Genomic DNA, 304 nt, shown 5'->3' on the forward strand with positions numbered 1-304 from the left:
TAAAAAGTGTGGTAATTCATTCTAATTATTTTTTATACTTTTCCAAATGTTGAATTGTATATTATTATTTCTTTTAAATGTTTCCCTTTTCAGGCTGGATCCTGGGAAGAACATTTTGAAACTTGGGAACGATTACTAGTCCTGTATGTGGGATCCATTGCAATGTTTTTCATTGGCAAGAATCTGAAGAGACGGTAAGAGATAATGTTTCCAAGTGAACAAAATAAAGAAATTGGATATTTTAAGTTTCTTTAATCATTTTTTCTGATATATTTCATCAAAATATTACATATCAACACATAAT

The 304-nt window shown here is 28.0% G+C and overlaps 2 protein-coding genes across 2 annotated transcripts in view; one reads left to right on the forward strand and one right to left on the reverse strand.

Moving 5' to 3' along the window:
- Nucleotides 1–229, forward strand: part of LOC119581892 (prostaglandin E synthase 2-like) — a 4,456-nt gene extending 4,227 nt beyond the window's left edge. Inside the window, exon 5 of the mRNA XM_037930052.1 lies at nt 94–229. Coding sequence (XP_037785980.1) covers nt 94–198 — 105 coding nt within the window. The 3' untranslated portion in view covers nt 199–229. The remainder of the gene's footprint in view (nt 1–93) is intronic.
- Nucleotides 1–304, reverse strand: part of LOC119581891 (prostaglandin E synthase 2-like) — a 41,881-nt gene that overhangs the window by 36,686 nt on the left and 4,891 nt on the right. The gene's annotated exons all lie outside the window — the stretch shown is intronic.

Source organism: Penaeus monodon, chromosome 15 (genome assembly GCF_015228065.2).
Source record: "Penaeus monodon isolate SGIC_2016 chromosome 15, NSTDA_Pmon_1, whole genome shotgun sequence".
NCBI lineage: Eukaryota > Metazoa > Arthropoda > Malacostraca > Decapoda > Penaeidae > Penaeus > Penaeus monodon.